General features: G+C 41.1%; 1 protein-coding gene across 8 annotated transcripts in view; it reads left to right on the top strand.

The window, feature by feature from the left end:
* The window catches only part of bcl9 (BCL9 transcription coactivator), a 253,860-nt gene that overhangs the window by 92,992 nt on the left and 148,705 nt on the right, over nt 1-12,163 (top strand). For 7 of the 8 annotated variants that reach the window (XM_087987985.1, XM_043691452.2, XM_087987988.1 and 4 more), the window contains 2 exons: nt 2,381-2,509; nt 3,988-4,061. In XM_087987985.1, coding sequence (XP_087844111.1) covers nt 4,038-4,061 — 24 coding nt within the window. In that variant the 5' untranslated portion in view covers nt 2,381-2,509; nt 3,988-4,037. Of the gene's footprint in view, nt 1-2,380; nt 2,510-2,757; nt 3,667-3,987; nt 4,062-12,163 lie in introns of all 8 variants that reach the window. The other variant, XM_087987989.1, reaches the window with a different exon arrangement.

Raw genomic sequence — 12,163 nt, 5'->3', positions numbered from 1 at the left:
TCCCGTTCCCTGTTATCCAGCACATGGAGTAAACTACAGTTTAGGGATGATCTCATGTGAGGCAACCTGGGGATTCTAAATAGTACTGCTCAATCAGGGAAGGCACAGGAGAAGTATATCTAAATTCTACTCTGCTCCACCTGAAAGAGCTAGTGCTTCCAATTAAACCTGTTGGACTATAACCTGGTGTTGTGTGATTTTTAACTTTGTACCCCAGTCCAACACTGGCATCTCCAAATCATCTCTGCTTCACATGGTCTTTACCTGATTACATAGGAACAAAGGAACCCACTTCTTGGCCACAGCTTTGCCCTGTTGGTTCTGATAAGTAAAAGTCTGCGAATTGCACCCTTTACATGATCAAGTTAAAATTTCTATCAAGTCTGTATTTGTAGAGTGAGGGTTTGTGAAAGGAATTCCCGAATTAATTCTCATTACAGCCACTTGCTGTTTCTACAGATCAGTGGTGGATTGTGTAGTCTGTCAGTAAACAACTGGATATGTAACCACTGCCAGATATCACCAAGCAGGTTACATAGGCAACATTGTGTGGGATATGTTAGTCTGTTTGTTTGATGAGGAAATGTCACCATTAAGACTTGGGGCTTGAGCAGGTAACAACACATGACAATTAAAATTCCTCCAATTAGACTCAACAGTCTCGCCTTTCTTTTAGTTTTATTATCATACACAAATTTTCACTTCATAAGAATCAGCTCTCAGATTGTGAATTTCCAGGTTTCCTTGCCCAATGCTGTCGCCTGCATATTTAGCTCATCTGCAAGGAACTCTAAATTTCAAAATGTTCAATTTCTGTCCTTTGAACATTTCTGCTTTTTACTATGAACCCATGTGATTTTCCCTAGGGTTGAGTTGAAAATGAACATTGTAGTCCAAATGAAATCAGGAATCAGCAGGAAAAATTCTGAAATTCCTTGGGTGAGGAAAAAGCACCTTGTTGAAAATGATGGTGGAATAGTGTGGATTTTCTCTGTGCTAAGGCAAATGGAACGAATGCCACTGGCTCTGCACCTGTATTTTATTGTGATATGTTGATGTGTACGTTCGATGAAAGTATCACCACAAGACTGACAAGCATGAATAGTTTATAGAGGTATTACCTGTGAACTCAGTGCACACACAGAGAATGGATATATGAGGCTCTTTCATGGAAGTAGGAGCAGGATTAGAGAAGGAAGTAAAAGGAAGCAGAAACTGTAGAATCTATACAGCAGTGCTTTGCTCAAGCAGCATATGTAGCCAGTCAGCTATCTGAACATAGTTGCAGGAATATGGATGAAAATACTGCAGGAAACAAAGGTTTAAGGGAGGCATGTGGTAATCTGTCTCCTGTTCATTATTACCTTCAATATTTATTTGCAGCTGCAAACTGGCACATCTGAGATACTATGCCAGATACTTTGGATTTTGAACTAAAACAGAAAGTGCTGGAAAAACTCAGCAAATCTGGTAGCACCTGTGGAGAGATGTTTCAAGACTGGTATGACTCTTCCTTTGAACTGATTTGCTTAGGGAATTGAAAGCTTTGGGTAGCAATAAGTTCATAATACCTTTTGCAATGGGATGTTCAAATAAGACTGAGTTATGGATTGGGTAAACTTGGGTTTATAGAATTTAATGAACAGTGATTGTGTATGGCTAAATTGAGTTTGCTCAAGAGGCCATAGGTTCCCTGATTAATATAATTTGCATTATTAGTAATGTATTGGTCTCTAATCTCTACAGTCCCAAATGTGTTCAAATGCTTCCTGCCAAACAGATCAATAATTAATTGAGCCACCTTAAACACATCAGTATTTATTGAATGTTGTGCCCTTGTGTCATGGACAGCCTTTGCTTTAAACACAAGAACAATATGATCTAACTCCTGGAACTTCAGAAACTGATTTTCAACTTCTCTAACCAGTTATCAAGATCATTGTGTTCCTACAAAATTCTAATTTTGCATTACACAGCCAATTGTATCAGCAGGAAGGTCAATGAAGCAAGTTGGCCTCCATTTGTATTGTAAGTCTTCAAAAGTTCTTTGGCATATTGGCTGGTTGTTGGTCCCTGATTAGGTTTTAGGTTGTTGATTTATCAGAACTCAATTAACTATACTTAATTTTCTCTGAATGATGGAATGGCATTGTCAGAATCTCACCACACAATTCACAGAACAAGAGACCACACTAGTTTATAAATGAATCTCAATCAAGTGTTACAAATAACCATGTTGAAATATTTAATATTTAACGTGTTGGATCTCTTCAATTGAATATTTATATACATAAAATTGAAATGCATGGAAATTTAATTGTAATATATAGCTCTCATCTGATAACATTCTTGTCGTGACTATCTTCCCTTCCTCATTCAGATTCGCTCGTAGGCCTCCAATCGAGTCGTTCCCACCCATTCTGCTTCAAGAAAGAAAAGGGAATGAGAAACCTTCACAAATGGGCACAGAAAATAAACCTGAGATAAACCGAAATATTAATACACGCAGGTATGTGAGAGGCATATAGAGATGTAGAAGTTAGACGAGAGGACGGCGGGAGCAAGAAATACGGAAACCATTACACAGAAAGACCTATGTAGCCTTAAACTATATTCATGAAGTATATTAAAGAAGCTGAATATGTTAATTACTGCTATGATTTGTTTTGTGCCTATAGGTTTATTCACAGGTTTTCTGATTTTTAAAACACTATATAAGTCACATGCTTGGAGATCTTTGTTTGTCTTTCATATTAGAAGCACCGCACCAATCGAGGCCAGATCAAATGCAACACCATTCAGTTAATAGAAAGTTATGCAGGGTCAAATTCCTAAACCAAATTCTTGATATATGCTCCTGTGGATCAACTTTCTCCATTGGCTGCAGTATGTCTGGTGTGTAACTGTGACAAGTACTTCTAATATAACAGTATTTGTGTAAGTGTTTGCATGTGTGAATACATGGTCTATGTATACATGTGCAGACATGCACCAGCTCAGCCTTCAGCTACTGAGGAACTTCATATTTGAGGACGAGGGTCACAAACCCTGGTTTACTGGGCAGTAGTGATCTACATTGCTCGATATAATTGGATGCCCTATAGCAGATATTTCAAAACACCGGAGAACTGCCACTAGCAGTGACTTCATAAGAATCTCCAAATCCTGTGGCAACGTAGCAGTCTAACAACAACATCTTTTCCCAAGCCAACATGTCCAGCATTGAGCTAATTGCTCAGCACCAGTTCCACTGAGTGGGATATGTATATTTTCCTGACATGAGACTCCAACGGCAAGTGCTCCATTTCCAATTCATTCACAGCAGAAGACTCCCAGCAGGATGGCAGAAACACTTTGGTGATGTCTTCAAAGCGACTTGAAGAGGTCAAATATACTGACCAAATGATGGGAGTCAGTGTGATCAACAAAAAGGGTGCAGGATCATTTAGGAAAAAAACAGACATGTGAGATACTTCATTAAAAATGTGCAGTGGTGAAAGTGAGGTGAGAGAAAGAGAACACAAATCTCCATCCCCTTTGACATGGATAAGAAGGACTGTGCTTCTGTGGATGAGGGAGGACAAGGGCAATATCTTCAGAATAAGAGGCAAAGTTCAAAGGAGCAGGATGAAGATGTACCTGAAAGCATTGAGGAAGGCGAAGATGGTAAGTACAACCAATTGCAAAAGAGAAGGGACCAGCACACCCAAACTTCAGGAATCTGGGAACCATGAGATCATAGAGTTCTATAGCACAATTCAAGCTATCTACTCTATTCTCACTTTCCAGTATTGACTTGTAGTCTTGTGGTGCTTAAAGTTATCATTTAAATGAGGTAACTGATGGGTTCAGCGTCCCCCAGTTCTGGGAATGGTGAAGAGATTACCATTGCCCACCTCTGGGAACCGGGAACAATAAGGAATTCAGTGTCACCCAGCTCTGGAAATCCAGGAATATATCTAATCAATCCACCACTTTTTCTTTCAGGGATCTGGTTCCTGTTCTGTAAAGACCACGGGTAGTTGTAAGAATGATGGATGTATCGTGACATACAAGGGAAGGTAGGTGTTCAGGGATAATCTTTTTATATTCATAAACATCATTAAAATTGATGGTCCAGATTTGGGATTCCCAAAGCAACAGTTCATTTCTACTGAATTTGTAAAATACAAATAAAATCCAGTAACAATTAAAATGAAGAGGCCTGATTTATAAAAGCCCCTGTTTCCCAAAATCTATTAATGTAAATGTCAGTACTAGCAACAATTTGTAAAATTCAGGAAACTGGATGCGCAATGCTTAATCCCACATAGTTTCTACAAATCTGTTATCCCAATAGTTGTGCTTTAATTGAACTCTCCTAATTGTTTGTAATGCCTTCATTCAAAGGGTGGGGAATAAAACAGAGAGAAGGACATGCGAGTGGTTAGACACTGCTGAAGCTACTGGACTTGATTATTCCTGCTAGATGGTCCTGGAACAAACCCATACAATTGCCTGGGTGACACTTGTTACTGACAGATGATTTTTATAGAGTCAGAGTGGTCTACCACATAGAAAACAGCCCATTGGCTCATCAAGTTTACACCTGGCAAAAACAAGCACCTATCAATTCTAATCTCAGTTTCTAGCACTTGACCCTTAGCCTTGTATGCCTTGGCATTGGCATTGTAGGTGTACATCTAAATACTCATTAAATATTATGAAGGTTTCTGCCTCTTCCACCGTTACATGCAGTGTTTTCCAGATTCCCACCATCCTCTGGATGAAAGAAGTTTTTGTCACTCCTTCTCCCCAACTCCCTGCCACTTACCTTAAACCTAGGAACTTGAGGGATGATCTTACAGAGGTTGATAAAATCATCAGGGGCATAGATAAGGTGAATAGCAAAGGTCCTTTCCCTAGGGTAGGGGAGTTCAAAACTAGAGAGCATATTTTTAAGATGAGAAGAGAAAAAGTTAAAAGAAACCTGAGGGGCAATTTTTTTCACACAAAGGGTGGTTTGTATGTGGAATGCGCTGCCGGAGAAAGTGGTAGATGCAGGTACAGTTACAACATTTAAAAGACATTTGGATAGGTACATAAATAGGAAAGGATTAGAGGGATATGGGCCAAATGCAAACAAGTGGGACTGGTTTAATTTGGGCGGTCAGTATAAACTAGTCGGACTGAAGAGTCTGTTTCCATGCTGTATGACTCTATGATTGTGTGATCCCTGTCATTAATCCCTCCATCAATGGGGAAAGGTTTCATTCTGTCTACCCTGTGTATTACCCTCATAATTCTATACATCTCAATTATGTCCTCCTTCAGTATCCTCTGCTCCAAGACAACCCAGTCTGTCCAATGTCTTTTCATAATTAAAATTCTCTAGCTCAGGCAACTTCCTGGTAAATCTCCTCTACACCCTATTACATTCCTCCTGTATGTGGATTCCAGAACTATTTATCCTATCCATGCCCCTCATGATTTTATAAACCTCTCTAAAATCACCCCTCAGCCTCCAATGCTCCATGGAAAAGAACCCTAACCTATTCAAGCTCTCCCTATTGCTCAAATCCTCCAACCCTGGCAACATCCTTGTAAATCTTTTCTGAACCCTTTCCTTTCAAGTTTCACAACATCTTTCCGATAGGATGGAGACCACAAATGCACACAATATTCCAACAGTGGTCTACCCAATGTCCTGTATAGCCGCAACATGACCTCCCAACTCCTGTACTCAATACTCTGATCGATAAAGGAAAGCCTACCAAATGCCTTCATCACTACCTGCGACTCTACTTTCAAGGAGCTATGAATCTGCATTCCAAGGTCTCTTTGTTCAGCAACACTCCCTAGGACCTTATCATTAAGTGTATAAGTCCTGCTAAGATTTGCTTTCCCACAATGCAGCACCTCGCATTTATCTGAATTAAACTCCATCTGCTACTCCTCAGCCCATTGGCCCATCTGATCAAGCCCCTGTTGTAATCTGAGGTAATCTTCTTCCCTGTCCACTACACCTCCAATTTTGGTGTCATCAGCAAAATTACTAATTATACCTCTTATGCTCACATCCAAATCATTTATGTAAATGATGAAAGGTAGTGGACCCAGCACCAATCCTTGTGGCACTCCACTGGTCACAGGCCTCCAGTCTGAAAAACAACCCTCCACCACCACCCTCTGTCTTCTACCTTTGAGCCAGTTCTGTATCCAAATGGCTAGTTCTCCCTGTATTCCATGAGATCTAACCTTGCTCACCAGTCTCTCATGGGGAACCTTGTCAAACGCCTTACTGAAGTCCATATAGATTACATCTACCACTCTGCCCTCATCAATCCTCTTTGCTACTTCTTCAAAAAGCTCAATCAATTTTGTGAGACATGATTTCCCATTCATAAAGCCATGTTGACTATCCCGAATCAGTCCTTGCCCTTCCAAATACATGTACATCCTGTCCCTCAGGGTTCCCTCCAACAACTTGCCCACCACCAACGTCAGGCTCAGTGGTCTATAGTTCCCTGGCTTGTCCTTAACACCCTTCTTAAACAGTGGCACCACGTTCGCCAACCTCCAGTTCTCCCTGTCACCTCACCTGTGACTATCGATGATACAAGTATCTCAGTAAGAGGCCCAGCAATGACTTATCTAGTTTCCCATAGAGTTCTACGTACATCTGATCAGGTCCTGGGGATTTGTCCATGTTTATGCATTTCAAGCCATCGAACACTTCCTTCTCTATAATATGGACATTTTTCAAGATGTCATCATCTATTTCCCTACATTCTATATCTTCCATGTCCTTTTCCACAGTAAATGCTGACCCAAAATACTCGTTTAGTACCTGCCCCATCTCATGCAGCTCCACACATGGGCTGCCTTGCTGATCTTTGAGGGGTCCTATTCTCTCCCTAGTTGCCCTTTTGTCCTTAATGTATTTGTAAAATCCTCTGGATTCTCTTTAACTCTATTTGCCAAAGTTATCTCATGTCTTCTTTTTGCCCTCCTGTTTTCTCTCTTAAGTATCCTCCTACTGCCTTAATATTCTTCTAAGGATTCACTCGATCTATCCTGTCTATATCTGACATATGCTTCCTTTTTTTTCTTAACCAATCCCTCAATTTCTTTAGTCATCCAGCATTCCCTATACCTACCAGCCTTTCCTTTCACCCTAACAGGAATATACTTTCTCTGGATTCTCGTTATCTCATTTCTTTACCTGTGAACATCTGTGCCCAATCAGCTTTCGAAAGTTCTTGCCTAATACCATCAAAATTGGCCTTCGTCCAATTTAGAACTTCAACTTTTAGATATGGTCTATCCTTTCCCATCACTATTTTACAACTAATAGAATTATGGTCGCTGGCCCCAATGTGCTCCCCCACTGACAGCTGAGTCACTTGCCCTGCCTTATTTCCCAAGAGTAGGTCAAGTTTTGCACCTTCTCTACTAGGTACATCCACATACTGAATCAGAAATTTTTCTTGTACACGCTAAACAAATTCCTCTCCATCTAAACCCTTAGCACTATGGCAGTCCCAGTCTATGTTTGGAAACTTAAAATCCCCTACAATAACCACCCTATTATTCTTACAAATAGCTGAGATCTCCTTGCAAATTTGTTTCTTAATTTCCCTCTGACTATTAGGGGTTAATAATACAATCCCAATAAGGTGATCATACCTTTCTTATTTCTCAGTTCTACCCAAATAACTTCCCTGGATGTATTTCCGGGAATATCCTCCCATAGCACAGCTGTAATGCTGTTCTTTATCAAAAATGTCACTACCCTCCTCTCTCGCCTCCTTTTCTGTCCTTCCTGTAGCATTTGTATCCTAGAACATTTAGCTGGCAGTCCTGTCTCTCCCTGAGCGACGTTTCTGTAATTGCTATGATATCCCAGTGCCATGATCCTGACCTTGCCCTGAGTTCATCTGCCTTCCCTGTGAGGCCTCTTGCATTGAAATAAATGCAGTTTAATTTATCAGTCCTATCTTGTTCTCTGCTTTTTCCCTGCCTGCCCTGACTGTTTGACTCATCTGTGTTCTCAACTGTACCAGTCTCAGATTGAAATCTTTCCTCACTATCTCCCTGGGTCCCACCCCCCACCTTACTAGTTTAAATCCTCCAGAGCAGCTCTAGCAAATCTCCCTGCCAGTATATTAGTCCCCTTCCAGTTTAGGTACAGGTCACTTCTACCCCAAAACAGCTTCCAATGATCCAAAAATGTGTATCCTTCTTCCGTCCACAGCTCCTCAGCCATGCATTCATTTGCTCTGTCCTCCTATTCCTGCCCTCACTAACTCTTAACACCGGGAGTCATCTAGATTCTGTTCTTTTGTTCTCTTTTCCAAAATGAACAATTTCACATTTTCCCACATTATACACCATTTGTCAACTTTTTGTCCACATGCTTAACCTACCTCTAAGCTGTTTGCATCCATCTCACAACTTGTCTTTCTACCTATTTTTGTGTCTTCTGCAAATTTGGCTACAGTGCATTCACTCCCTTCCTCCAAATCATTATTATATATTGTAAACAGTTGTGTTCCAGCACTGATCCCTGTGGAGCCCCACTGGTTATATGTCGCCAACCTTAAAAAGAGCCACCTGTCTCCATGTGGGCGGCACGGTGGCACAGTGGTTAGCATTGCTGCCTCACAGCGCCATAGATCCGGGTTCAATTCCCGCCTCAGGCGACTGACTGTGTGGAGTTTGCACGTTCTCCCCGTGTCTGCGTGGGTTTCCTCCGGGTGCTCCGGTTTCCTCCCACAGTCCAAAGATGTGCAGGGTCAGGTGAATTGGCCATACTAAATTGCCCATAGTGTTAGGTAAGGGGTAAATGTAGGGGTATGGGTGGGTTTCGCTTCGGCGGGTCGGTGTGGACTTGTTGGGCTGAAGGGCCTGTTTCCACACTGTAATCTAATCTAATCTAATCTAAACAGTTTCTTACTCATTAACCAATTCTCTAAACCTACCAATATACAACTTGCTTGAGGTCTTGCCTTCTATCAGTCCAAAATACAATACATCTACCAGTTCCCATCTATCCAGTCTGGTTGAGGCTTACTTGAAAAGCTCTCAGACATACTTTATGAAGCCATCCTAACTCTGCTTGATTAGGTTCTGATTTCCCAAATGTTTTTAGATTAGATTACTTACAGTGTGGAAACAGGCCCTTCGGCCCAACAAGTCCACACCGACCCGCCGAAGCGCAACCCACCCATACCCCTACATTTACCCCTTACCTAACTCTATGGGCAATTTAGCATGGCAAATTCACCTGACCTGCACATCTTTGGACTGTGGGAGGAAACCGTAGCACCCGGAGGAAACCCACGCAGACACGGGGAGAACGTGCAAACTCCACACAGTCAGTCGCCTGAGGCGGGAATTGAACCCGGGTCTCTGGCGCTGTGAGGCAGCAATGCTAACCACTGCGCCACCGCGCCGCCCGTGTTCTGTTATTACTTTCTTAATTATTGATTCCAATACTTTTCCAACAATAGACATTCGGCTAATCAGCCTATCGTTAACCATTTCCTGCCTCCCTCCCTTTTGAATAGGGGAGTCACATCATCGGGTCTCCAATTTTCTATTTCTTCAGAGTCCACAGAATTTTGGAAAATTACAACCAATGTGTCCACTGTCTCTGTCATTGTCTCTTTTAAGATCGTAAGGTGAAAACCATCAATGTCAGGGGACTTATTTGCTTTTAGTTTGTCTCATAAAAACACATCTTTTATGACGTTGGTGGTACTTAATTCCTGCCCCATATTCTTTAGTATTAATATTAAAGACAGATGCAAAATATCTGTTTAATTCTTTTGCAATTTCCTTTATCCCCGTAACAGTCTCCCAGATTCATTTTCAAAGTGGCCTATGTTCACTTTGACATTTTTCTTTTTATCTTATATGTTTAAAGAAGCTCTTGTTGTCAATTTTATTCCATGTTAAATTACCCTTGTAGTTTATTTTCTCCATTATTGTTGTCTTTTTTATGCTTCTTTGTTGGATTCTGAATTTATCCCAGTCATCAGGACTATTCCTGACTTTGGCCTCCTTATAAGCTTTTCCTTTGAACTTAATTTGCTCAGTTAGCCATAGTTGGTTTATCTTTCTTAGAATTTTTTCTTCTTGCTGGGATATATTTTTGATGATTGTCAGTAATTACCTTGTTAAATGTTTGCTGCTGCTTCCTACTAATCTATTATCCCCGCTCAATTTAGCTAACTCCATCCTCATTTCACTGTAATTCTGAAACAGAATTATTTCTGACCCAAACTTCTCACTCTCAAACTGAATATTAAATGCTATCATGTTATGATCACTAATTCCGAAGGGATCTTTTATTCTGAGGTCATTTATTAAACCTACCTCATTAAATATCACCTGATTCAAGATAGCCTGCTCCCTGATTAGCTGCATGACATATATTACATGAGGAGACTATCCCTAATGCACTTTATGAATTTGAGGTAAATGAATATGATCTCATAGCCAATAGGAAGAAAGAGGTCAAAGTCAACATAAGTGAATATGTTGAACAGATATTTTGCATCAGTCATAGCCAATTTTGAAGATTAAAATTACCCACAATTACTGTTCCATTCTTTTTTACATTATTTGTTAATACATACTTTTCCTACAAAGTGGCTACTGTTTCGTGGTCCTACTACTCCTACTAATGCCTTTTGCTCCTTTCTGTTTTCTTGCTTCTGCCAAATGCACTCAACACCGTCCGAACCCAGATCGTACTCACAACTGTTCTTGTTTCATCTCAGCTGTCTCTCCAAATAGCCAAATATGCCTGAATGTTAAGTTCCCAGTTTTGATTTCCTCGTAATCCTGTTTCTGTAATGGCTATGAGATCATAATCATTTACCTTGATTTCATCTGATATGCTATCAGTTCATCTCCCTTATCTCAAATGCCATGTGCATTTAGTTCCAAAGCCTTCTAGTTTGACCTATTATTGAATTTCCCTGGTTACTTGGTGCAATATGACATTCACACATTCTGTTCCTCCTTTTACTTTCTGCTAATAATCAGCCCCATCACTAACCTGCAATCCTACCTTCTCCTTTACCTTTGATTTTCTAATTTTCCACCTTGCTGAACCCTACCCCCACCCATTTATATCATCGATAGTCACCCAAAATGCCGATTTTCCTGCTCCTCGGATGCTGCCTGACCTGCTGTGCTTTTCCAGCACCACTCTGATCTAAACTCTGGTTTCCAGCATCTGCAGTCCTCACTTTTGCCTAGTGAATTCCACGTCCCCACCATTCTCTGCGTAAAGAACCCACCTCTGACATTTCCCCTATACCTTCCTCCAATCATCTTAAAATTATGAACCCTCGTGACAGCCATTTCTGCCCTGGGGAAAAGTCTTTGGCTATCTACTCTATGCCTCTCATTACCTTGTACACCTCTATTAAGTCACCTTTCTTCCTTCTTCTCTCCAGTGTGAAAAGCCCTAGCTCACTCAACCTCTCTTCATAAGATATGACCTCCAATCCAGGCAGCACCTTGATAAATCTCCTCTGCATCCTCTCTAAAACATCTACATCCTTCCTAAAATGAGGCAACTGGAACTGGACACAATATTCCAAGTATGGCCGAACCAGGGTTTCATAGAGTTGCAGCAAAACCTTGTGGCTCTTAAACTCAGTCGCCCTGTTAATGAAACCAAAACACCATACGCCTTCTTAACAATCCTGTCAACATGGGTGGCAACTTTGAGGGATCTATGTACGTGGACCCCAAGATCCTGCTGTTCCTCCACACTGCCAAGAATCCTGTCTTTAACCCTGTACTCAGCAAAATGAATCACTTCGCATTTATGTATCCAGGTTGAACTCCATCTGTCACTTGTCAGCTCAGCTTTTCATCTTGTCACTGTCTTGCTGTAGCCTGCAACAGCCCTTGGCACTATCTACAACACTACCGACCTTTATGTCATCGGCAAACTTACTAACCAACCCTTCCACTTCATCCAAGTCATTTATAAAAACTGCAAAGAGCAGAGGCCGAAGAACAGATCCCTGCAGGATACCACTGGTTACCGACCTTCAGGTGGAATATTTTCTATCCATTGGCACTCGCTGTTTTCTTTTGGTCAGCCAATTCTGTATCCAGACAGCCAAATTTCTCTGTATCCCATACCTCCTAACTT

Source organism: Chiloscyllium plagiosum, unplaced genomic scaffold (genome assembly GCF_037043375.1).
Source record: "Chiloscyllium plagiosum isolate Xiang-an unplaced genomic scaffold, Cpla_swu_hap1 HiC_scaffold_6, whole genome shotgun sequence".
In the NCBI taxonomy this organism is placed as follows: domain Eukaryota; kingdom Metazoa; phylum Chordata; class Chondrichthyes; order Orectolobiformes; family Hemiscylliidae; genus Chiloscyllium; species Chiloscyllium plagiosum.
The sequence above is the reverse complement of the archived record's forward strand: the minus strand, read 5'-3'. Positions and strand labels throughout refer to the sequence as shown.